Source organism: Diabrotica undecimpunctata, chromosome 4 (assembly GCF_040954645.1).
Source record: "Diabrotica undecimpunctata isolate CICGRU chromosome 4, icDiaUnde3, whole genome shotgun sequence".
Classification (NCBI taxonomy): domain Eukaryota; kingdom Metazoa; phylum Arthropoda; class Insecta; order Coleoptera; family Chrysomelidae; genus Diabrotica; species Diabrotica undecimpunctata.
The window spans coordinates 35,645,126-35,672,033 of record NC_092806.1 but is presented as its reverse complement, the minus strand read 5'-3'; the positions used below and the strand labels follow the sequence as shown (position 1 = coordinate 35,672,033).

The 26,908-nt window shown below is 33.4% G+C and overlaps 1 protein-coding gene across 3 annotated transcripts in view; it reads right to left on the bottom strand.

The window, feature by feature from the left end:
* Nucleotides 1-26,908, bottom strand: part of LOC140439443 (fasciclin-2-like) — a 195,352-nt gene that overhangs the window by 38,327 nt on the left and 130,117 nt on the right. Inside the window, exon 5 of one of the 3 annotated variants that reach the window (XM_072529347.1) lies at nt 9,993-10,088. The exons of the other annotated variants lie outside the window; for them this stretch is intronic. Coding sequence (XP_072385448.1) covers nt 9,993-10,088 — 96 coding nt within the window. The remainder of the gene's footprint in view (nt 1-9,992; nt 10,089-26,908) is intronic. 3 annotated transcript variants of the gene reach the window in all.

The window sequence follows — 26,908 nt, the reverse complement described above, 5'->3', positions numbered from 1 at the left end:
CCTATTGAAGCTGGCAATGGGAAAAGACAGGGAGATTTTTTGAGTCCTGTATTGCTAAATCTGATTGTGGATGAAATAATAAAAAATGTAAGAACTAAAAAAGGATACCAAATGGCAGAAAAACAACAGCTATGCAGACGACGTAAAACTATTCTCTCAAAGTGACGATAATTTAAAATTTTAAAATTTATGCTGCACCAATTTAATATAAACGCCAGAAAATTTAACATTTTAATTTTCCCAAAAAAGACAAAATTCGTGGTTATAATAGCAAATTTACTAAGATGTAAATTGGAGCTGGAAGGTCAGAAAATAAAACAAGTGATGGAGTTTAAATATCTAGGCATCACATGATCTAGATACGGAAAGCTCGAAACTGAAGTGAAAGATCAAGTAAATAGAGAAAATAGAGCCGCAGATTGCCTGAATAAAACAATATCGAGAAATAAAAATATCGGGAAAGAAATGAAAGACAGAATTTATAAAACAGTCATCAGACCAATAATGACATACGCGGTAAAAACATGACCTGATACAGAGAGGACAAAAAAGATTTTAGAAATAGCAGAGATGAAAACACTTAGAAAAACTGATGGTAAGACACTATGGAATAGAGCTAGAAGTGCAGATATGCGACGTAGGTGCAAGGTGGAGAATATCACGAACTGGGTAAGAGATAGAAGAGTATATACGATCATATAAGCCGAATGACAACAAATAGAGTAGTAAAGATGGCAAAAGACGGTTCCCCAATAGGAAGACGATTAGTAGGAAGACCTCGAAAACGATGGAACCACAACTTAACGAAGGCACACTGAAAAACAGACAGAGTCATGTCTACATAAAGAGAAAAAGAACCAATACCTATTTGCGGCGTAGGTTGGGTGGAGCTACGTTATTAGGGATGGGCAGTCACATTGTGAGGGTGGGCATAATTATGCCTGTTAACAAACGCATAGCACGGTTTAGCTAATTGTCGACCAAAAGGGTTCACCAGTTTTTCAACCACACCCGTGTATAAGTATCCTGCCATCAGATGTATCAGGCCAAGAGCAATGGATCTTAATTTTGATACTGTGGACTCTCATGTAGTGCCACAGAGTTTCTGTATTATGTTGTTTCGTAAAAATGTTCAATTTTCGTAAAATTTAAGAACTTCTTCGATCTCCCGTAAGCAATTTATCAAAACAATATTTTACGACTTTTTTCGCAAATGTTTATTTCTATAAGTGTCACATTTTTTTCTATTAATTTAGAAGCAAGTTTTGGTGGGTAATTGAGAATAATTTTACAGTGACGTCAATGTTTCGTTTTAAATTTTTTCCTCAACATTCCACCACCTTGGCTAGTACATACCCAAATTATAGTTATAAACAACCACACGGAGACATTTCTACAATCAACTTGGCCTATTTTTGGGCAAATTCTGACTTGATTTTTTTTTGTAATTTGTAGTTTGAATTAGAGCAATGTGCTTTAATGATATATCTGTTCCAGAATATGTTTAAAACGATGATTTAATATTTCTGTATCTTCTATTAAATTCTAAGTAGTATATTTGGTTTCCGGTTGTGTGTTGTGACGGTATTCATGTGTACAAGCATTTATCGGATAGTTCAAAAAAGGTGTTTAGAACAACCATCGTTTTTCCTTGGCTGAATTATACCAATTTCTCTCCTCTCTCATTTCTTTCTTTTGATCAGTAGCTACCAATGAAATTATTTGTAGCTTATTAACATCTTTAGGAAATCAAATTACCTGAATACCTTCTAGAAGATAAATTTCAACAAAAAGGAGGGAGACCATAAATATTCAAAAATTGATAAATTTTGATAAATAATGAAAGATGTGCAAGTAGATGGTAATATTCGAAAAAGGTAAAAATATCTAAATTCACATCAACAGTGTCAAGAGTCAACAGAGAACAAAGTAAACACGATTTAATATTGGGAAAATTAAATTTAATAAACAGGATTTATATTTATACCTCAACAAGTTCAGATAACAGAAAAGTTTTATGGATATTTAAATCTTAAGTACATTTACTCTGGTGTTATACGACATAGTTGGTAACGCGAGGAATAGCTGATACATTATTCATAATGTTTCTCTCTGAAATAGTTTTTCTCTGAATATGGTAGCAATAAAACTACAGGTCAAATGCATCTATTCTACAGTATACTATTTATTGCAATTGCTTATTCAGTGTTCTAATTTATTTAAATATGTAGAAATTTAATGGAGTTTTGAGAAACACCATCAAATTTCGCCATCAAAACGCTGAAACAATTTGAGAATAATGCACTTGACACCTTATAAAAATTAAATAAAAATAACAAGAAAAAATGGAGAAAATAAAATAAAAAGGGGTCAATTCAATAATTTTCGTATATCGAAAACAAGGACCACATGGTATGAGACAACAACCGAGTTATCACGCTACTTAATGTAACATAAAAGATTCTGTCGAATGTGATGTAATAAAGACTGCTACCAAAGAAAATGGAAATAATTAGAAAATTGTTAAGAAACAAAGGAAAATATTAAAGTGGTAAAAGTCTACCACTAACCAATAGTATGCATTTAATATTGAAATGCGTCAACTCTTGAAGAATACTTGAAGAAACTTTTCCATGACCTTAGAACAATACAAGAGCCCATCATTGAAGAAAATTCAGGTCCCGAAATCCTACCAGAAGAAATAACGGCAGCCGTCAGGCAAATGAAAGATGGAAAGACACCGGGACTTGATGAAATTCCTGCAGAACTGTTGAAGCTATTAGACGCAGAACAAATAAAAATAATAACTGAAATATTTAATGAAATATATAAGGCAGGAATACCAGTAGAGTGGCTCAAATCAGAGTTCGTACCATTGCCCAAAAAAAAACAGGAGCAAAAGTTTGTGAAGATTATAGGACCATAAGCCTAACGAGCCATCTGCTGAAGCTGTTTTTAAAAGTCATCCACAAAAGAATTTACCGGAAATGCAAGGAACAAATTGCTCCCAATCAGTTTGGATTTGTGTAATTTAGCCTGCAGGTATTGTTTCAGAAATGTAGAGATGTCAGCTGTAATGTTTGCATGCCTGATTGACTACAAGAAGGCTTTCGATAGAGTCAGACATAAACAAATGATGGAAGTGCTGAAGAGGACAGGGATTGGCGGAAAAGACTTAAAAAAATAGCTAACCTGTATTGGAATCAATCAGCAGTACTCCGAATAGATGGATCAGGTCAGAATCTTAAGGAGAGTGAGACAGGGGTGCATAATTTCACCACTGCTATTCAATCTGTACTCGGAGCACATTTTTGAAGAGGCTCTAAAAAAACTGCTGAAGGCATCTCAATAAATGGAGTCAAGCTCAATAACCTGCGGTATGCAGATGATACAATAGTGTTTTCCAATACCATAGAAGGGCTGCAAAACATAATAAACAAAATAACGCAAACAAGTAGAAAATATGGACTGGATATAAACACCAGCATAACCAAGCTAATGATTATCAGCAAGGAAAACATAACTGGAGCAAATCTGTATGTGAACCAAATGAGAATAGAACGTATCTCACAATACAACTACTTGGGAACTATAATTAATGAGTCGTGGGACAATACCCAAAAGATTAAATGTCGCGTCGGAAAGGCAAAAAGTGATTGACTATGAGTTCTGTGTTCAAGAGCCATGATCTCACCCTAGACACAAAAATAAGGCTCCTTAAATGTTAGGTGTACTCAGTGCTTCTGTACGGAGTAGAAACGTGGACATTAAAAGCGGATACTCTATCAAAACTTTAGGCTTTTGAGCTATGGTCATACAGAAGGATCCTGAAGATACCATGGACAGACAAAGTCACCAATGAAGAAGTACTGCGGAGGATGAACACAACTGCGGATCTGGTCAACATTGTAAAGACACGTAAGCTGCAGTACTTGGGACATATAATGAGAAATCAAGCCAGATACGAGCTACTTCAATGCATTTTGCAATGTAAAATTTAAAGAAAAAGAGCCCCAGGACGAAGAAGAATATCCTGGATTGCTAACCTGAGAGCATGGTATAAAAAGACCTCAACACAGCTATTTCGTAAAGCAACCAACAGTCATCATAGCCAGGATGATCGCCAACGTTCGGAACGGACAGGCACTCTAAGAAGAAGAAGAATCAACTCTTTGTAGATTTTCACACTGCATAGGACAACATAATTTGTGTCACGCTATATAAATCAACGATCAAGTTTGGAATACTAAGAAAATTTGAAGACTTAGTTAAAGAATATATGATAAAATAATATAGAATGAAAAGGGCGACAGTTAAAGAGTAGTTAACAAACACTTTTGTTGACGAAACTTAAGCGAAATCACGACGGTAAGCAAAAGTGGAGAAACCATGACATGATCAGATAATGTAATATGTATTAAAATAATAATGGTGGCACACAATGGCAAATGCTGGAGTCATTATCTTGTGTAGAAAGGTTTGCCACCAACATGGCACCAAAGGTAAATTTTAATAAAAATATATTTATGCTAATAAATACCATTCAGAGTATTATAATATATATAAATTAAGCACACAATCAACTTGACAAATCGGATCGACAACCTCTGGATAACGAATATAAATATGAACTCAGAATCCCTCACTAGGACAACTAAATGCCAGATCTACTAGATACTACTACTACTACTGCAACTACTACTAGATTTCAATGCCGTTTGGAGGAGGTGATACATTTTCAAATTTCAACAAACTTACGAAAAGTTGATTATGGTAGAGTTGATTAAGCTTGGAAGGTTGAGATGGATGAATTATGTAAAACGCATGAAACATTCAGACCTAACAATAACCATAACCCAATTAAACATGATAAGCAAAGCAATGCAAAAATGAGATATCGATTACATGCAGAAAGATCGGAAAACACTCAAACACTGTGAACCAATATTGGCGTTGATTATATATTCAGAAAACTAGGAAGCATATATCCGGTTAGGTTTTATAATAATAGAAGATAATAGATGTTCAACGAGAGATACTTTTATATAATTTAAAAAGAAAAAAAAGGAAAACTAGAAATAGATTCACATGATATGGTAGAGAATAGTGGGTGATAAAGTACCTAAGTCCTTTGATAAGTATCCTAAAGGAGAAAACTTAGGAGTTCCAAAGCGGCAATTATTTTTACTCGTGATCTTATATTATTGTATTTACTACTTAATCGCAATTAACGCAAATATAAGAAAAGTAACGGAGAAATGAGAAGAAGAATGAACCATGAACTAAAAGACATAATGAAGGGAATATATATATATATAGTTAAATTTATTAAAGCACAGAGGCTGAGATGGCGGGGACACATAGAGAGGAGGAAAAACGACCTACTGATTAAGAAGATCACCAGATGGAAACCAGCAACTGAAAGACCAAGGGGAAGACCCAGAGAGAGATGGGAGAATCAGGTCATAAGAGATATCAAAATTCTGGAAGTGAGAAACTGGAGGAAACTATGCACATATCGAAATGAGTGGAAGAAAATTGTAACGAAAGCCAAGTCATACAACAAACCTTGACAACATACAAGTGGAATGCGGAGTGATTCATCGCAATAAGCGAATTAGAGAGCTCTAAGTAAGAGCGGCAAACATTTCACCCGGAATGAAAAGCCCTGATGATGATGATACAAGAAAAGTAAAAGCAGACTCTTTCAGAGAAGGATTTAAAAATTTTTCAAGAAAATATTTATAATGTGTATTTCAAGAAGGAGTAACTATTATAAGTTAGATGGTCACCTTAGATTGAAAAATATTATTAAAGCAGTATGGCTTTATATATTTATATTCGATAGAACAAAAGAGTCACTACAAAGTAGACGAATAAAGAACAATAATGCAAATTAATGGATAATTAAATATCAGAACAAGATATTGCTTTAAAATAAGGCAGATGATGATTAGCAAATGTCAACAAGTACAGATCTGAGATTATATGTTTGATCTCACCAGTACACCACGTAACACCGATAGGACGGGGAAGTTCTCATCTCCAAGAAAGCATCGCCAAATAGCTAATTGGACACTTAACATAGATATTTAGGGCCATAGAAGAGATGTGAATAAGATATAACCAAATAAACACACGCAAATCAACTGAAAACATGACATAGGAGCTGCAAAGATGCCATTAGTTGTGCCTTATATTTATTTATACAGTTGTACGCGTACACACATGCAGCTCGTCATTATGCTCAGTAAACATATCATCAGACAACCGTACCACAAGTGATTCTCCCTACGGAGAGCTTTGATCTGCGACTACTGCACTTCTTATAGATTGAAATTAGATGTGGAGTGAGACAGGGATGCGTATTGTCGCCAATTCTTTTTAATCCCTACTCCGAAGAGATCCTGAAAAACTCTCTTGAGGGTAACACATCTGGAATAAAAATAAATGGAGTTCCCATTAACAACAGTAGATATGCGGATGACACTGTGATCTTAGCCGAAAATATTGAAGATCTTCAGAGACTGGTGACCATAATAGCGGAGTATGGAAAAGAGTATGGTCTAACAATGAATGTCAAGAAGACGAAATTTATGAGAATATCGAAAACTCAAAGAAATAACGAGAATCTTCTAATGAACAGAACCAACGTCGGACAAGTGGACAAATATGCATATCTGGGAACAATGATTAACTCCACAAATGATTACATTCAGGAGATCAAAATCAGAATAGAAAAAGCAAGAGCCAATTTCAACAAAATGAGAAGAGTGCTATGTACAAAGGATTTAAAATTGGAACTAAGAGTTAAGTTGGCGAGGTGCTATGTTTTTTCGACTTTATTTTATGGAATCGAACCTTGGACCTTGAATGCGACATTAATCTGGAATCATTCGAGCTGTGAATGTATAAAAGAATTCTGAAAATATAGTGGACAGAATACGTCACAAACAAAGAGGTTCTGAGAAGAATGAATAAAGAAATAGAAATTTTAAATACAATTAAAACAAGGAAATTGGAATATCTCGGACATATTACACGTGGAGAGAAATACAGAAATACACCTTGCTCCAACTGATTATGCAGGGAAAGATCCAAGGAAAGATCATAGGGAGGCGTAGAATGTCATGGCCACGCAACCTGAGAGAGTCGGTCGGATGTACATCAAATGAACTTTTCAGAGCAGCCTCAAAAGTCCGAATAGCTATGATGATTGCCGACCTTTGCCGCGGAGATGGCACTTGAAGAAGAACTGCGCTCCCAATCCCAAAGTATAACATCATTATGTCAATGGAAATGTATAGCACGAGGGAAAAGTGTTGGATAAGCAATATCCCAGAGAGCTGGCAATCTCTGGGGGATTCTAGCCTTGGTACAGTATGACAACAATGGAATTAAAAACTAGATGGCAAAGAGGCAAAGACGAGGACTCCGAAACGATTTAATAAATAAATTTATAATATTTATTATATACTAAGCCAATCGACTGCAGTACGATCTGTGTGTAACAGACGCTTTTCAAAGAAGAAAAAACATGTTATTAGCTAAATGACAATCTCTCTATATGAAGAAACACTTAATATCTGAAAAGAGTAGAAGAAAAGTTCCAAAAAAGTTACAAAGGGAGATAACTAGACATGACATTCTTGTGTAAAAAATAAATGTTAGTACATCTTAAAATAGTATTACATTGAGAAACATAAGAAACATCAGCCCAGAATACCTACCAAGAGATAATAAAAAGGTTAATGAAGCAGCTTATGAAGCACTCAGCACGATCCAAAGAAAGAAAGGATACTCCATTGTGGTAGAAAAATGACATCGCTTATGCAATACACAACAAGAAACAAGCATATCAAAAGTGGCTGCAAACAAATAACTTAAATGATCGACGAACATACGCAAGATCAAACAGAGTAAATAATTTAGTAATTAAAGCAAAAAATGTTTCCTGGGAAAGTAAATGAGTGCCACCAAGATCAAGAGAAACATAAAAACGGTAAAAAACCTAAAATCAGACAGAAAAAAGTGAGTAGAATGGATTTAATCGAAGAAAGATCTTGGATCGAACATTAGTCACAACTGAAACAAGACCGCAATTGACGAACACCATTACAACAACATATGAAGTAGAATACGATGAAGACGAAGAAATAACAGTACAGGAACGTATGTTTTCACATTTTTCTATAAAGAACATGACTTACCACCAAAGTGGAGAAAAGCATATGAACAACATCTATAAAAAAAGAGATTGTTTAAACTACAGGGGGCTAAGAATAATAAATTAACTCTCAAGACTTTATGGAAAAATAATAAAAAAAAATTGAAAAAGAGATGACAGACGTAGAAGAACAAAATGGCTTTCATGCAGGAAGATCCTTTATAGACCGCATATTTTTTCCGAAACAGGTTATTAAGAGAAGATTAGCCCACAGCCTTTTAAACCATGTAGTCTTTATAGATCTGACAAAAGTATACGATAGTGTACCACTTTCAATGCTTTGGGTAGCAATGGAAAAACAAGGAATAAATAAAAACAAGTATGAAAGCAGTACAACATCTTTCACTTACACTCTTCAAAATATATCTCAATGAGACGTTCTTTGAAGTGGAAAGTGACCTTGAGCTAATATATACTATCGAAGCCAAAAGACAAGGTAGACCAAGACGGTCATGGAGAGAAGATGTCGAAGATACAATGAGCGCCAGAGATTTAAAAACTGAAGATTGCTTTGACAGAAAACTAAAATTAGGATGTGTATTGGGAAGAGTTTATATTTATAACTATTATTACGAAGATCCAGGGCAAATCTGTATCTAATGATGTGTTAATGTTATTAGTTGGATCTATGAGGAAGTAAGAAAGAGATTTGGTAGAGACATGTTCTAATCTACTAGATTTTGAAGTTTGAGAATTCAGAACAGTTAGAAGTTTCATTGAAAGTAAATTTGTATGGTCAGATGATCAATGGATTGTATGGTCAAACATCATTTTGATAAGACAAAATTATAAACCACGTATACCATAACAAAGAAAAATTAGAGAAAATATAAAAAATCCTTTATTATTGCATACTCCCATTTATAATATTTAATCTATTGTTAAAAGGAAAGCTATATATAGAAATATTGGCGATAACAGAACATCTAGTAATGCTTACAGGAAGAACAGATGAAATATAAAATTAAAATAAAGAAGCTAGAAGAACTAAGAGATTAAAAGTAAATGGTAGAGCAATTGATAATATACAGTTCCGCAGAAAACATACTTCTAATAATAGCAAGCGAAGAAAATGGATTATCGCCAAGAAAACCTAACAATTACGGACATACAGAAGAATATTAAGAATAAGTTGGGTGGATAGATTCACAAATGTCGAGGTACTGAGAAGAATGGAAAAAAAGAAAGAGGTTTTAAATATTATTATAAATTGAAAATTTTAATATCTGAGACATGTCATGAAGGACTAGCCTTACAACTAGCTGAAATTAATGATATAAAGAAGAATGCAGGGTAAAAGGAGTCATGGAAAAAGATGCGTATCCTAGTTAACGAATTTGAGAGCTTGGTGTAACTGCACTTCTGCTGATCTCTCTAGAGCAGTGGTTTTGACGCGACGGTGCGAATTGCCCTAATGATTGCACATCTTCTTAGAGGAGATGACACATGAAGAAGAAAAACAGGAGAAAGTAGAAAATAAGTAAAATCCAAAAACAAAAATAGACAGCACAATAATAAAAAGTAGATAGTAAAAGCAGATTATGAAGTAAAGTTTTACAAATGAATTACAGTAGTTATATTTATAAAAAATACAGTAAATCTGGCAAAGAATCATTGTTGGTAAAGGACTTATTAATGAGTCAATTTTGGTATCAAATATATAAGTTATTCTTTATTTATTTATAAGATTTATAAGTTTTTTTTAAATTGGGGTGTCAAGTGTATTATTAGATAAGCGGTGCTGCATCTAATCTTTTTTGTTTACCTTCAGATGCATGTTTATGAGATCGTCCGGAATGAGAAGAACGAGTAAACGGATGATCGAAAGTACTCGATTCCGTGTTTAAAGATGTGTCAGTGTCTGTAAATTGAGAAAAGTGTATTACTTATCCTATGTTAAGTTTTAGACCAGTATTGTTTTATACACCAAAAATAAATAAACAAAATGAAATATATAGTAGAACTATATATTATAACAAAAATGAGTATACAGATTGCTCAAATAGTTGGGAACATGAATTTTTAAGTGAAAACGAAACAAATTCTTAAAATACAAGTGAAAAATAAATAATTTATTCTAAATTACCATAGTATGTACATTCTTATGAACATGTTATTCCTGTTTACAGAGCTTTAACTTTCAATGATAGGACTTTTATAATTTCAGTAAAATCCGTTAATCGATATTACATTATTTTTGTTCAAGTAGTTGTTAGACCAGATAGGTTACAAGGAACACTGTGTGGCATACTTTTATTGATAATGTCATAAAAATTATAAACGAAATATTCTGATTTTACTTTGTTTAGGATTTTAGTAGATGTTTAGGATTAATATAAATTAACTATTTAAATACAGTCCATCTAATTTACATACCGTTGCACGTCATCGGCGTCATAGCCCATGACGTCACATGATACCAACACGAAATATTTAGGCGGTAGGTGTGTTCTTTTTTAGAATCACTTTGCCGAGTACACTGGCATTACAGCCACTAGACATATTTTATTATATACGCGTAGAAATAATATTTAAAGATTTCTATTAATGTTAACTTAAAAAAATACACAATATGTTTCATTTAATTTGTATAAATGCATTATACAGCGTTTTTATGAAGAACATTTGTTCGGAACACCCTGTAACTGTAATCGAACGAAGGTGAAATTTTGGCATAAATTGGTAACACTTATTTGACAGTTGCGGTGTTGACACTTTAGTTTTGTTTTTGTTATTTACTATTAATTAAACTATGTTGTTTTTTAAACAAGCGGCTCAAATTGTTTTTAACAAGATTATTTTTTAACTCTTGTTTTGTTTCTATTTGTTTACATTAAATATTAATTTATTTTGTTGTATACTGTTGTTGTTCACTTTTGCAATATTTATGTGACCTATTTGATTTAAAATGGATTCAGGAATTTTTTATACTTTGGCAACTATGTCAACTTCGATCTCTGACGTAGATAATGACGTGCAACGGTTTGTAAATTAGATGGACTGTATGCACAAGGCATTTATGTGGACCGCACATTAAACTTATCTCCGAAAATAATCGGATTTAAAATCTAAAAATTAGCGCTTCAGCATAACATGTTTAAAATATTTAAAGATTGCTATCACTTTCAGGAAAACTGAAAATTGCCTTCCTTATTATTTTTAATTCAACACAAAGTGTTATTATATTTTAGATTCTGTGTATTCTTATGAACCTCGCATCAAAAATTAATATTTTTTATGCAATTAATTAATAATTATTTTTATGCAATTAATAGGTTTATCTTTTAATACTAAAAGGTGTTTATTTTTTATTTAAATTCTGAAACTGTTTTCTTGTGAAATGATTAAGTTAAATATTGCATGTGTAAAAACTTCCATTAATTGACATTTGACATTAATTTGTTTTCGATATTTCGATTTCTAATCCGGAAATTGTTTTCAAAAGATTTTTTATAAATTAAGAAATTGCGTTCACCTGTAAATGTTTTAAATTTGCGCTTTATGTCAACTAATTTGACAGTTGACTTACTTGGCCTCGACGTTGTAGGCAAATAGCCATGTTTTGAGTTGAAATTCTGAGGGTGATGAAAAACTAATGATCTTTGAAGAAAATTTAAAAACACGCACATAAAAAAGTACAAACTCAAATACTTACCAGAAAAAAATTAGATATGCCAAGGAAGTATGGATAGAGGAGAATAGCAAGGAAATAGAGGAAATGTACCAAAAACATGATCTATTTAACATGTACAAAAAAGGAAATTACAGAAAACCGTTAATCTCCAACATATACAAAGGTATTAAATCATATTAGTAAGACACACTTGTGTCCTAAACACACAAAAATTAAAAAAACTACGGACAAACTATATTTCTGATCTTTTTGTCAACACAGGACCCCCTTTTCGTAATCAACAATAATTTCAGAAATGGAGAAGTTTCTGGGAGGGGATCAAAAATGGTAAAGTGGCTGGACCAGACGAGATTTATTCAGAATTCCTGAAAATCATATACAAAGAAAACTTCTTAGCAAAAGTTCTAAGATCGGCAGAAAGAAAAGGATTAAACTCCCAAGACCTAAAAATCATTTAGTATCTATAGTAGCACCAGGTAGCAACAGACAGTTGAAAAACACACTAACAAAAGCTGTTTCAATTAAACGAGGAGTGGGACAGGGCTACTTACTGAACCCTACGCTATTTAACATGTATTCTGAGATTGTATTTCAAAAAATATACAGTACAATAAAGAAATACATCTTAAATTTTGGAAATATTAACCTGTTGTGTTTACTTTGCACCTGATTGTATATACAGGGTGTCCAATTAAGTCAGAGCCATATGAGAAACATTTTTATGTTTCGTTTTATAAAAAAAAAATTGTTTATAAAAAGTTCTGCATGCTCTAAAACCCAAAATCCAATCATCAAATATTGATTTTTTTCAGGTATATATGTTTATCAAATAACTCGTACATAAAATTAATATTTTTTGAAAAACCGCGTATATGACTAAAAAATTATTATCTGATGATTGTATTCTAGGTTTTAGATCATTTAAAACTTTTTATAACGAATAACTTTTTTTCATAAAACTAAAAAAGAAAAGTTTTCCATGTGGTGCAGACTTAATTGGACATGAGAAACTTTTTTCTTTTTAATTTTATGAAAAGTTATTCTTTATAAAAATGTTTGAATGATCTAAAACCTAGAACACAATCATCAAATATTAAATTTTATCAGTTATATACACGCTTTGTTAAAAAATATGAATTGTGGATATTGTTACATACTCTTCTGTAACATTCATATTTTTGACAAACCACCTATAAACTGAAAAAATTTAATATCTGATGATTGTATTCTAGGTCTAAGATCATTCAAAACTTTTTTTATAAAAGTAAAAATAGAAAAGTTTTCCATGTGGTGCAGATTTAATTAAACCATATCGAAAAAAAAAGTTATTTCTTTCTATAAAAAGTTCTGAATCATCTATATTCTAGAGTGCAATCGTCAGATAATAAATTTTTTGATTAATATCCACAATTGATATTTTTTTATAAACCGCGTATATGAATGAAAAAAATTAATATTTGATGATTGTATTTTAGGTTTTAGTGCATACAGACCTTTTTATAAAGAATAACTTTTTTTTATCAAACGAAAAATAAAATAAGATTCCTTTTTGGACTTTGCTTACCCTGTACATATACACTACTGCCCAAAATTAACGCACCACTTTAAATGCATCCTAAGTTGCAAACTGTTTTTCTTCTGTACGGATGATTGGATTTTGATGATTTTTCTCTCATATTATAGGTATAATTCTAGTAAATTACTGTATTAATGTTTTCTTAAAATATCGACGTTTTACCCGTATACGGGGTGTAAAAATAAAGTTTTGTTTTTTTATCGTAATTTGAAACAGCCTGTGGAATTTATTAGAAAGAAATGCTACATTTTATTAATATTTTAAGATAGTTACATCCCTTTTTAAGATTTTTTAAAAAAATTATCTTAACATCTTTATTATCAGATTATAGAGACCTTTAAATGTAACAAGTTTTTATTAACTACTTACTACACTACTTACATAAACTTTATCGACGTTTAATACAACTAAAGCCTAGGAAAACATAACATAAATAATCTTTAACAATTTTCTCTACCAGAAATACTTAATAACGAGTATTTCTACCTCTACATCTATGTAATTACTTCTTTGCAGGGACGAGGCATACTTAAAATCAAGCGGCGTGGCATATTTGATCTTGATCAATTGCATCCCAAACTTCCCTTATCATAACTTCTATTTTCTACTTTCTTCTTGTCGGCTCCTGAGTTGGCAATTAAGTTCTCTATCAGATTTAGATTAGGGTTTCAGGGTGGCCAGTTCATGGTTTGTATTCCAACCTCGTCCAAATAATCACGGATCACACGTGCAACTTATGGTCGAGCGTTATAATGCATTAAAAGAAAATTATTTCCAATGTAAGGAGCAAATGGAACTACATGATTAAATAAAATATCTGTAATATAGCTTTTACCTGTTACGGAACCTCTTCATAAAGCAACAAGGTCCGTTCGCTCCGTAAGAGATATTCCTCCCCAAACCATTACAGATCCTCCATTGAATAAAGTAATATATCGTATGTTACACTGTACGTAGCATTTTCTTGGCCCTCAAATAACTTTCACATGTCTATCTGAGCTATATATAAGCAATGCCTCGTTTCATCAGCGAACAACACGTGCTCCCAGTCGTCAATATTCCAGTCAAGGTGCTCTCTAGCAAATTTTTATCTACTTTTACGATGATTTACGTTAGCTGGTACTTTGACTGGTATCCTTACATGCAGCTCTTGTTTAGCGAGGCACCTGTGTATAGTGTTTCTACTAATTTGAATATTATGAAAATCTGTCACTTGTATTTGTAAATGTTTCATTGTGACAAAACGTTTTCTTGTAGCACGAAGCTCAATAAACTGATCTTGGCGTGGTGTTGTGAGTCTTCCTCTTCCTTGTCCACACCATTTCGTATGGTTGTTTGGTTCTCGAGAACGGTGAATGACTCATGATATTATAGAATGAGATACTCTTAAGCTCGAGCCTATTTTACGATAATTTATTACAACTCAATAAAATCACTTTATGCTTTGAATGTACTTTTCATTTTTGATAAGAAATCTATCTCGAAATATTAATAAGATGTAGCGTTAGCTTTTAATAAATTCCACAGGGTGTTGCTAAATAAGATGAAAAAAAAACTTTATTTTTACACCCGTATATGGTTAAAACGTTGAACTTCCCAAAAAAAAAACTAATACAGTAATTACTTAGAAATAGATCTGCAATGAAAAAAAAAATCATTGAAATCCAATTAAGGATTCAAAAGCAAAATAGCTTAAAAATTATGGTACAGTTGAGGTGGTGCGTTAATTTTGGAGAGTAGAAAATCACGTAATGCTTTAAACGTATTTTTCTTTTTTGATAATAGAGATCTCGAGATGATTTTTTTACGAAAATAGTAAGAAAGGATGAAGCTATCTCGAAATATTAATAAGATGTAGCGTTTGTTTATAATACATTCCACAGAGTGTTTTTAAATACGATGAAACAACACAACTTCCTTTTTACACCTCGTATATAGATAAAACGTTGACATTTCTCAAAAAACATTAATGCACAAAAAAAGGTTTAGAACTTAGTCGATCAATTTACAGCAATTATTTTGAAATTCGCAATATATCACTGCAAAGAGGGAGCAGCGTAAATAGTAAACAAGAAAAATAAATTTTTGTATCAGTTGGCCAATATTTAAGAAAACTTTAAATACGTATTTTAAACGCCTAATTTATAACACAGCATGCCGTTCCAAGTTTTCCCTTACTGTAAATTGTAGCCATAGGGGACGCGTCTAAATCTTCTGGCACTTATACAGCTGTATATTATGTAATTTATACCAAAATTAGGTGTGCTGGGTTAGATGGAATTGCAATTTATTTTAGCTTTGCATAATTTTATTAGTGTTATTCTATAATTTTTATTGCCTTTATAGTAGGGCATTATTTGCAAACTTATAATTTTTTCTATATTTTATGGAATATATATATATATATATATATATATATATATATATATATATATATATATATATAAATTAACACAAATTGATGATAATAAATCTACTGCAGTTTTCACTTAAAAATGTTTGATGTTCCCATACTTTGATTGAGCTGACAAGATGCTATATAACCAATATTAGCATTCTATATATAGAATTTGTAACTATTTTGACTGGGTCGAGGATATAAATGTACAAAGATCATACAAATATCAATGTGTATTGTTGTTAACAAAATTAAAACAACTAAACAATCAAACTCTACTTGCACTCTTCCGAGAGATGTGAGACGTTCTCGTGGCAGAAGAGATCTGCCTGCGTGTTCAGTCTTTGTTGCTTATTCTGTGAGGTAAGCAAGATCGGGTGAAAGTTCACAGTAAAGGGTATTAGGCGACAAGAAGGTTTTATTAGTCTTTTCCTGACATGTGGTGTTCTGCTAGGAGTAACCAATTCCCTAGCACACGAACGTATACTAAACACAGACCAAGAAAAAACAAAGCAAAGAAGACAGACACAACGCAGTCCCAGTCATCTGGAAGCTATGGAACTGAATCCCGTTACACGCTTTAGCCTGCGACACAGTGTTTTACAGTGTTAGATAGTGCCTAACAATGCTTTCTAATCACATATTGTGTATTTTTATTTGCATTAGTGGAAAACCCTTCCGTGTCTTTTGTTAGTTACCAGAACTATCACATCAGCAAATAATTTAGGTATTGTCCATTTATTTTCAAGGTGTTTACTTTATTTACAGTGAAACAAAAAATGTTAATCAAGTTTTGGTTATTGTTCAGGTCAGTCACACAAGCGGTTTTTTTCAATTACTTGATTACTACTTAATGAACGTCAATGAAAATTGGAACCATTCGGTAGAAATAAAATGTAGGATAGAGAAAGTAAGATTTGCATTTTAAAAAATGGCTAAGCTATTCAAACGCCATGATTTATCAGTACCCATAAATATCAGGTTAGTAGGATGTTATATCTTTCCTATACTGTTGTACGGAGTGGACTCTCACAAACGCTTTCTCACAGACAAAAAATTAAATCTTTCGAAATGTGGCTTTATTGTCAAATTCTGAAGATATCCTATATAGACCGCGTTCCTAACCAGGACGTTTTATCAAGAATGAAAAAAGGAAAAGAGACCACAATAAAACAGCCAAAATCAAATACCACGGTGGCATTATGAGGAACAGCGAAAGATATGTGTTACTGCTATTAATTTTACCAGGAAAAGTAGAAGGAAACGAGGAAAAGGAAGGCGAAGGATTTCTTGGTTGAAAAATCTACGTACATGATTCAACACAACAACCACAAATCTTTTCAGAACAGCAGTTTGTAAAATACAGATTGCCATAATGTCGCCAATATCCAAAACGGATAGGCACTACCAAAGGAAGAAGATTACTACTGACATGTACTGATGATGTACTACTGAACTTGTGTGACGACGATGGTTATTTTTAATAATAAAACATCATCGCATTATCATAGAACTTTATTTGGTATATTTCCTCCTGATTTATATATTTTATATTTTAAATACAGTTTTTATAAGTTGAGTCTACTTGTTTAAAAAGAATTTTAAAAAACAACAATACAAATTGATGAACACAATAGAAAAATATTAGTTAGAAAATGTTTTATTCTTTTTATACATTTATAAACCAAAAATCTGTTAAAAAACTTTAAAAGAATAAAAAATAAATGTCCTAACAAATAAATACACAAAACTGCCAACCCTCTGAACTTTTTATTTTAGTTTGTCTTGTTATTGACTTTATGTAATCCAAACTCCGTCTAGTAATCTGTCCGATTATAAAGTTTTGAAAAATTAAAAAAGGCGGCTTTGCTTTTAAAACTTTATATTTGAATATTCATTTTATTTGTAAAGCTTTTGACAGAAACTATAAAAATTTCCTACTTGGTTTTATATTTAACGTTTTTTATTATTAAAGGGTCGTTCTAATATATTTTTGAACAAAAATAGGTTGCGAAAGAACCAAGTACAAAAATAAAGCTATTTTTGTGCAACAAATATAACATAAAGTACGAAAATTGTTAAGCGATGTTGTCGAAATAGTAGTTGTTAAGAAAGAGAACAGAGTTAAATATACTTGGAATGAGAAGGTAATATGAAAAGAATAGTGTTATATGGATAAAGTTAACGAAAAATGTCTTAATAATTATTCAAGCAGGAATGAAGAACAGGAAAGAGAGTATTGGTTACAGCAACCGTGAAACACTATACAAAAGTAACAGTTACTGATTATGATTCAGTGATGCCAATATACGACATTAGGAGCATAAGCAATGTCAACAGAGCTCCCAGGTCGTAACCAAGCGTAATACCTGTTTACATAATATACAGGGTGAGTCATAACTATTGGGACATAGACTAAGGACAGGTTATTTGGACCAAAATATGGCTATTGGACCAAATATGCCTTAATAAAATGTTGCTGAGAAAAAAGATACAGGGTGTTAAAGTTAATTTTTGTTTTTCGTTTGTTGCTAATAGTTTCCCTGTATATTTATAAATTGCTATCAAAATTGGCACAGAGGCATAATCTTAGACAAGAAATAGTATGTTATTTGCAATTTTACGTTTTGTCATAGAGGGCGCCACTTGGATCATTCCTAATGATCAAATTGAGTCTAAACTTTTTCTGATGAAACTTTTTAGTAATTTTTGTTAGAAAATATGACGTAAACATCATTTTTACGTAAAATTGGTACTCTTGTTTAAACATGATAATTTCAACCGTTTTTGATAAAAACGCAGTCGAACTGCTTAGAGTCTTACAAAAGGATTTCAAATATTATTTCATTTATGAAAAGTATGCTTTGGACTGTCAGATAATTGTTGTTGGTAAATGTCATTTGTTCAGAGTAAATTATTTTTGATATGACAGTATAGTGTAATGTTGCATTTTTTAAAAGTAATCATTACTTTTTTTGATTGAAATGCCTCGTCGCAATCATTTTACTAATAAAGAAATGCGAGATATGATTTGCGTATACGCACAAGAAAATTTTTGCGGTCGCTCGGCAGCCAGAAGGTATTAAAATGTTATACGCAAACAGAAGGCAACCAAATCACAAAACTTTTGCTGATGTTTATTCAGAATACGTTGGCAAAACTGTAACCGTCGTGGAAGATCTGTTGGAAGTAAATTTTGAACAGGAGTGAAGTGATAAGGATGGTGGTTCCCTTTTTTTAGAATTCTAATAGACGACTGACTTACTCCTGTTGCTGCTGATAGATATCGTGAACTGATTTCAGGATTTTCATCTACTCGAACCAAAAGTTCATCTTCTTGATTAGGTGTGATTTGTTTCGGTCGACCACCCCGATTTTTAGTGTGAAATGACCCAGTTTCACCTAAACTACTGTATAATCTTGCAAAAGTTTTGTGATTTGGTTGCCTTCTGTTTGCGTATAACATTTTATACCTTCTGGCTGCCGAGCGACCGCAAAAATTTTCTTGTGCGTATACGCAAATCATATCTCACATTTCTTCATTAGTAAAATGATTGTGACGAGGCATTTCAATCAAAAAAAGTAATGATTACTTTTAAAAAATGCAACATTACACTACACTGTCACATCAAAAATAATTTACTCTTACTTTACTGAACAAATGACATTTACCAACAACAATTATCTGACAGTCCAAAGCATACTTTTCATAAATGAAATAATATTTGAAATCCTTTTGTAAGACTCTAAGCAGTTGGACTGCGTTTTTATCAAAAACGGTTGAAATTATCATGTTTAAACAAGAGTACCAATTTTTTCGTAAAAATGATGTTTACGTCATATTTTCTAATAAAAATTACTAAAAAGTTTCATTAGAAAAAGTTTAGACTCAATTTGATCATTAGGAATGATCCACGTCGCGCCCCCTATGACAAAACGTAAAATTGTAAATAAAATACTATTTCTTGTCTAAGATAATGCCTCTGTGCCAATTTTGATAGCAATTTATAAATATACAAGGAAACTATTAGCAAAAAACGAAAAACAAAAATTAAATTTAACATCCTGTATCTTTTTTCTCAGCAACATTTTATTAAGGCATATTTGGCCAAATAGCCATATTTTGGTCCAAATAACCTGTCCTTAGTCTATGTCCCAATAGTTATGACTCACCCTGTATATTTTTCTACAAAAAAAACTCAAACATTTAAGTAAAACACTTCTGTTGTAATTGGTATTATTAATTAAAATTAAATTTTAAAAATCCAGAAGGATTAAGTTCAAAATATTTTCGGACTTATAACTGTTACAAAAAGTATAAAATATGTTTGTAATGTTTTTCAGTCAAAAAAGTAATTGTAAAAATAATAAAAAGCATAATTGAAAAAACTGAACACTTAATAATTTATTTTCAAATAAAACATAAGTTTTTTGTAAAATTTATTATTTATAACTATAATGTATATAAATATGTTACCTATCATTTCATAATCTTTTCTACTACTAATAATAAGAGAAAAATAAAATTTTGCAAAATAAATTTTATTTTAAATTGTTTAAACAAATTACTCGGATACTTAAACAATTTGTCAATTAAGTAATTTAATTTTTATAATCTATGCAACGAAGTAACCCAAATTAAAAAAAGATTATATTTTTGTTCAGTAGAACCAGAGATATTGCGACTTTTATAAATTTGAATTAATAAATTCAGGCTAACTTTATATTTAACATAAATTTTTGAATCAAAGCTTCTGTTTCTTACTTCTTTCTCTACAGTAAAATGTTAAGGCAAGCGTCACGTAACTAGTGACACAAGATGGCGTCGTCGCGGAAAATTGAACTAGGGCTACAAGATGGCGTCGTCACGGGTAGCGTCACAAAACAGCAATTCTTTACATTGATTCACTACTTTTGATCAATTCGTTTCTAGTCATCATATATTTACTCTAGGCATAGACTGACAATTAAAAAGCTAATATATTTGGAGAATATTTAGAAAACATGTTTACTCTAAATTTAGGTCAAAGCATAAATGATAATGTAGTTAGCGAATTTCTAGATGAACACTGACAACTATAATCTAAAATAAAAGCATTCTCCCCATTCGAGGTTCGCAGAATAATAATGAGTACCATCTCTCACAAAGCCCCAGGATACGATTTAATCGATGGGAGAATCCTAAAACATCTACACAGGAAAGCAGTTCTCATGCTTAATATTACCTACAATAGAATGCTGCAGTTAAGCCATTTTTCCAATCCAGTGGAAATATGCTCATGTTCTAATGATTTTAAAGCTAGGTAAATTGCCAACAGAACCTTCTTCCTATCGTCGGGTAAGCTTGTTTCCCTTCATGTACAAGATATTTGAAAGACTCCTGCCAAATAGAATAAGTATCCAAATAGAATAAGAAACTGTATCACTCGAGAACATAATACCCGAACATCAATTTGGTTTCCGTCAAAAATATTCAACAATTCAACAGGGTCATAGAATAGTAAATAAAATCAAGAAATGTTTGGAAGGAAAGACTATGCGTGCCTCAGTATTTCTCGACATTCAGCAGGCTTTTAATAAAGTCTGGCACTACGGTTTGCTACATAAATTAAAATCTTTACTGCCTAGCAATATGTTACTTATCCTAAAGTCCTATATTAACGAACGTTCGTTCCAAGTAAAAATTAATAATGATTTCTCAACCTATCACTCAATCCAATCCGGAGTTCCTCAGGGAAGTGTCCTCGCTCTCTTCCTGTACCTGATCTTTACTGCTGACATACTTCTTACAGATGACGTCACAGTGGCGACTTTTGCCGATGATACAGCCGTTTTAGTTTCAAACATAGACCTAGTCATAAAATCTGAAAAGCTGCAAAAACTTACATACATTAGAGAATTGGTTGGCAAAATGGAAAATTAAAGTGAATAACGAACAATCAGTCCGAATCATATTTACAACAAGAAGACGCATTTGTCCACAAATTAGTCTAAACAATGCCCCCATTCCTGTTAGGTATCGGGTAGTCGGGTAGCGGGTAGGAACTCTTTAAATTCTTGAAGATAGTCCTATCAGGGAAATTAATCAACCTCAGCCCTCCGCAGATTCCGGGGGTTTCCTGGCCCGGGAAACTACTACCTGTTTAGGGTCCCTTGTCCAGGGTTTCGGATGAAGTCCACAACGGCAGCCACGGCGGAGATATAAAACTTCGGTACGGTGCGGATGGCGTAAGTGGCAACCCTCGATTTTAGGGTTGGTATAGAATCAAGTCAAATACTGGCCAACGGTTTCGGGCGGAGGAGCTGATAGATGTAAGGGCACTCTTTTGTCCTGAGATAGAGAAATCTATCTCGAAGGCGGATGAATCAAGGAATGGTCAACGGCATAAGACTGCAGAAGGCAACGGGGAACCACTGCATTAAAGACTCGTAGAGTACCCCTAGAAATCGTCATGGCAGTTAGCGACAAGCATCACTGTACTAATCATGGTACTCGGGCGCCAAGATTCAGCAGGGGCAGAAATAACAATGATGACAGGGCTCCTCAGGTCGTTAACCAACGAAATCCCTGCTTACTAAAAATACAAAATTCAACTTTTAAAATAGCGACATGGAATGTTAGAAGCATGTATGAGCCTGGTAAACTAAGGAACATAGAACAAAAAATGATGCGACTTAAGATCGACATATTGGGAATAAGTGACACAAGATGGCTCGACTCCGGCGAACTAAATACAACCAATGGTCGACTTTTCTACTCTAGTAGTACCGACAGCCAACATCGGTATGTAGTAGCAATTAATATCAGTAAGAAAGTTGCAAAATCAGTTGTAGGCTTTATTCCAATATCGGAAAGAATTATGCTAATACAAATGATAACAACACATGGTAAATTACACCATATTCAGATTTATGCGCCAACCGTCGATAAAACAGAGGAAGAAATTGAAAAATTTTACGATGACCTTCAAAAAACCCTACAAAATACAACATCTAGAGATTTAACAGTAGTCATGGGTGATTTTAAGGCCAAAGTTGGAGAAGGAAGATGTGAGTCTACTGTAGGACCATATGGACTCTGAACAAGTGTTCAGAGTCCATATGGTACCTGTGAGTGCACCGTGAATATTTGGTACCTTATTTTTAATAGTTAATTATATAAGTTAGTTCGGTCGTAAATGATATTGGTGTTATTATTTTTGTTTGAGATTCTAAACCAGTATTTTCACACAAGTTTTTAAGATTTAATAAATGCTCACTATGCTCAGCAGTTAATAATACAGAATCATTCCGAGTGTGTACTTGAACGAGGTAACATCGTATCAGTGTTTTGCTCCGAGTTTTAGTGTTTTTGTGAAACCAAACAACTACTTTTAAATACTAGTAAGACCAGACTTTACCGTATGTATCGATAAGCCTAATTGCATGTTTTTTTGGAACGATTAGTTAATTAGCAAATTAGTAATTTCTTCAATAACTGGGTCAGCTACCAGTGGCGTAGGCCTACCTAATATGTATTTTTGGAAGAAAATACATAAAACCTAACTAAATTTAACATATAAATAAATTTCTCGTCTACCTTTGACTACAAGGGTACCGATAACAAATACAGTTCTCACATCAGATCCTTACAGTTTACAACTTGTCAAGATGTCACAAAATATTCAGCATAATTCTACTTCAACTTCCTCATATGCAACTGCAACTAAATCAACTCCCAGATCAACTTTTCCAAAGAGGGATCAAGCCATAGTACTGCATGCCGATGAAAATCTAAAATTGTTCGATTACGTCAAGGCAGTAGGTGACGCTATTGGTCCCAAACAAATCCTATTCGCATCCAGAATATCTAATAACAGAATTTGTATATATTTAACTAATTCAGAACTCGTCGACAAACTTCTAAAATCCCATCCGACTTTGACAGTAGGAAACTCTGTGATGAATGTTCGCAGGCTAGTCTCTCCCACAAAAAGAATAATAATATCCAATATATCTCCATGTATACCACACGACCTTGCAGAAAATGCTATAAAAGAACTTGGGCTCCAACTGGCCTCCCCCGTCTCATTTTTAAGAGCAGGTATCCCCGGCGATGAATATTCGCACATCATGAGCTTTAGAAGGCAAGTATATGTTTTTACCTCTGATGACAATTTCAATCTGCAAACTTCATTAGTTATCCCATTCGAAGGTAATGAAAACAGAATATTTTTGTCCACAGACAAAATGGAATGCTACATATGCAAGAAGTCAGGGCATATTGCCTCAAATTGTCCCAATCCTCCACCTAATTATATAACATCCCAGCCTCAGCCGTTAATATCAACCCAGATAATAGATCCCTTACCACCACAGTCTTCTATACAACCCGCAACATCACCACATATGCCTGATTCAGAACCAAACAATTCCATAATGACTAAAACGCCCACACATAAACGTGGTCACTCTGAAATCGAGAGTACAAGTGAGCAGACTGATATTCCCGATAACATCTCGGTCGCAAATCCGTCCGAGGACAACATCATGCCTCCCCCTAGTAGAGACATTAAGAAACCAAAAAAGAAACCCAGAACAAGTTCACCATCAGAACGTTACCTTTCCGATTTAACAAAAGACGCTATCAAAGAATCCTTTAAGCAAACCTCAGAATCACTTGTTATTCCTCTAGAAAACTTGATAGCCTTTGTCGAAAACACTTTCGGCTGTAATGACCCCTACGCTGAAGCTCTTAAGTTTACAGAAAATGTATCAGGGTTAATTTCTAACATTCAAGCATTATACCCAACTTGTCAGGAGAGGTCTATCAAAAACAGGCTAACCCGTCTAACTAAAAAACTGATAAAAGCCTTAGGCACTGATCCAGAAGAACCCGAAAGTACGCCCAGTCCAAATCTTTCCGTCGATTCTAACGAAGATAACTACAATTCTGACAGCTCACAACCATCCCAATCCTCTCAATTCAGCTCCTATTAATACTAACACTATGCTAAGTCTAATTCAATGGAACTGCGATGGCTTTTACCCCAGGCTAGAATATTTACAAAAACTTATATCGGACTGCTCGCCCAAGTTTATCTGTCTTCAAGAAACCAATTTCACCAAAGATCACAACCCCTACCTAAAAAATTACACTAGCTACAACTTCCTAAGACCCACACACCTACGAGCAAGTGGCGGTTCATCTATTTTTGTTTCCAACGATATCTTCCATCAAGAGTTTGACTTACACACAAGCCTAGAAGCGATTGCGATAACCGCATGGTGTCCCAACAAGATAGTTATTTGTTCTATATACATTCCTCCAAACTACAACTTATTTAGATCAGAATTAAGCGACCTCATAAAACAACTGCCAAACCCTTTCATCTTAGTTGGGGACTTTAACGCTCACAGCACAACATGGGGTTCCCAGCGCACCTTTGGGAGAGGTAAACACATCGAAGATATCATAAGCAACTCTAACATTAACCTCTTGAATACAGGGAGCCCCACATATTTCCACATCCAGTCTGGAACCTCTTCTTGCATAGATCTAAGTTTTTGCGATCCTGGAACCGCTCCTCTGCTTCAGTGGCAAACAATAGATAGCTTATATGATAGCAATCACTACCCCATTTTAATCTCAAGTCATATACCCGAAAATTCGGAAGTTATAAATAAATGGAAAATTGCCCAGGCAAATTGGAGGTTATTCAGTGACACTCTTGAAGACCTTTCAAACCAAATTATTTTTAAGGAAAACATCGACGCTGCCGTAGAGCAATTTACAAATTGCATTCTAACTGCGGCCAACCAATGTATAGGTAAATGCACCATAAATCCCTCAAGAAAGGCCGTCCCATGGTGGAACGACTCCTGTAAACTCGCAATAAAAGAATACAAAAAGGCCCTTAATAGATATCGCAAAACTCGTAGCATCGAAGATCTTATTCATTTTAAGAAAATGCGTGCAAAATCCAAACGAATTCTGAAGGAAAGCAAAAAAGAATCCTGGAAAAAATTCGTTAACAGCATAACTTCAGATACCCCTCCCGCTCAAGTGTGGACAAAAATTAAACAAATGAGAGGTTTAAAAACATATCGTAAAATATCCGCAATAACAGATGGAGATAATATCATTACAAATGATAACCAAATAACCGAAACGCTAGCCAAATACTTTCAAAACAAAACTAAGTCTGAACTCTCCATTTCGTACCCCACAAACCACCCACCACCTAACCCTATTCAAACCAATCCAATAAACCTCGCCTTCACAGAAGTAGAGTTAAAGTTGGCAATCTCATCAATAAAAAACTCATCTGCAGGTCCTGATGACATCCCGTCTATATTTCTCAAACATCTACAGGCAGGAACCCTCTTGAAGCTACTTGCGCTCTACAATAAGATATGGTTCAGCCAAAGCTTTCCGAGTCTTTGGCGACAGTCGCTTATCATACCGATCAAGAAAAATGACTCATCTTCTAACTTTGCCAGTGCCTACAGGCCAATCTCACTAACATGCACAATGTGCAAACTACTAGAAAAGATGATAAATAAACGTTTGCTTTGGTTTCTTGAAGAAAATAATCTTATAGATGCAGCACAGTCGGGATTCAGACCCAATCGAAGTACGATGGATAACCTGGTACTTCTAGATACAGAAATAACCCAAGCTATAGCAAATAAGAATGAAGTCATCACAGTTGCCTTAGACTTAGAAAGCGCCTTTGACACAATAAACAGAGCTGTCATTATTAGAAAACTTGAGCAACTCAATTTAACGGGTAATATTATCACCTTTATAAACAATTTCCTACAAGAGAGATCTTTCAAAGTAGTTACAAACGCACTAATAATAATAAACGCAGAAATAGTGTGGGGCTGTTCTCAGCCCCACACTATTTCTTCTTAGCATTAACGATATAAACTCTCTTGTTCTCCCTCCAATAAAATACTCAATATATGCAGATGATCTTGTTCTCTATTGCCAAGGTAAAGTTACAAGGAGCACATGCTCTTTACTCCAAAACACTCTTAACAATCTTCATAACTGGTCTACTAAAATTGGAGTTAAATTTTCATCTG